The 815-nt window shown below is 50.6% G+C and overlaps 1 protein-coding gene across 1 annotated transcript in view; it reads right to left on the minus strand.

The window, feature by feature from the left end:
* Positions 1-815, minus strand: part of MX1 (MX dynamin-like GTPase 1) — an 18,584-nt gene that overhangs the window by 2,111 nt on the left and 15,658 nt on the right. The window contains exon 13 of the mRNA XM_010290569.1: positions 726-813. Within this exon, the coding sequence (XP_010288871.1) occupies positions 726-813 (88 nt within the window). The remainder of the gene's footprint in view (positions 1-725; positions 814-815) is intronic.

Here is an 815-nt window from a genome sequence, read left to right on the forward strand (position 1 = left end):
TAGTGTTATTTGAAAACTGTGAGATGAACTTTCAGTGGGGAAAGCAGTCCTAGGACTGTTGCTTCCTTTGCTGGAGATGGGGGCTTGCCATCAACCGAATATCGGTAACTTCTAATTACAGGGCCAAGGGCTCTTCGTCATCCCGTCCTCTCTTCCAGGCTGGTGAGTGACTGTCCTTTCCTCCCCCTCAACACTTGTCTCCGTAGGAAAACCAGCAAGAGAGCACTGTACTGGTGCGAGGCTGTGAGGGCAGCAGGGAGTCACCCCCTTCTCTGTGAAAGCCTGGAGCAGGGTGAGAAGAGGACTTGCTTGCTGATGGCGTATTCCCTGAGTGAGGGGCAGCCGCGGCAGGCAGCCATGCCAGGCTGGGGAGTAGCTAACGAGTGGTTGAGGAGCCAGCTGTCATCTTAACAGCCTGCAGGCTTTTCTAATCACTGTATATATCCTGCAGCGTGCAACTACTCGTCCCCAGTGACTGTGCTGACGCAGCCCGTCAGACCAGCTTTGTCCTGGCATTTTCATTACTGGTGGGAAGCTCCAATTAATTCATACAGAAGCTATGCATGTACCTGGACGAGACACTTATACCCACTGGCTACTATACCCTGCATAGCAGTAGTACTGCATGAAAGACTCATATCAACTACAGTGAGCTCCGGACAAGGGGTATATGCTGTAGCATTCAGGGTGCAAAAGAACTGCTGTATCGTAGTCTGTAAACTCACATTGAAATAGGCCTTCGTGTGAGAAATCATTTCCTGGACAAAGGAGGGCTCTTTCGAAATAGATCCAACCTGCAACTCTTTCCCTTTGCT

Source organism: Phaethon lepturus, unplaced genomic scaffold (assembly GCF_000687285.1).
Source record: "Phaethon lepturus isolate BGI_N335 unplaced genomic scaffold, ASM68728v1 scaffold39337, whole genome shotgun sequence".
In the NCBI taxonomy this organism is placed as follows: Eukaryota; Metazoa; Chordata; class Aves; order Phaethontiformes; family Phaethontidae; genus Phaethon; species Phaethon lepturus.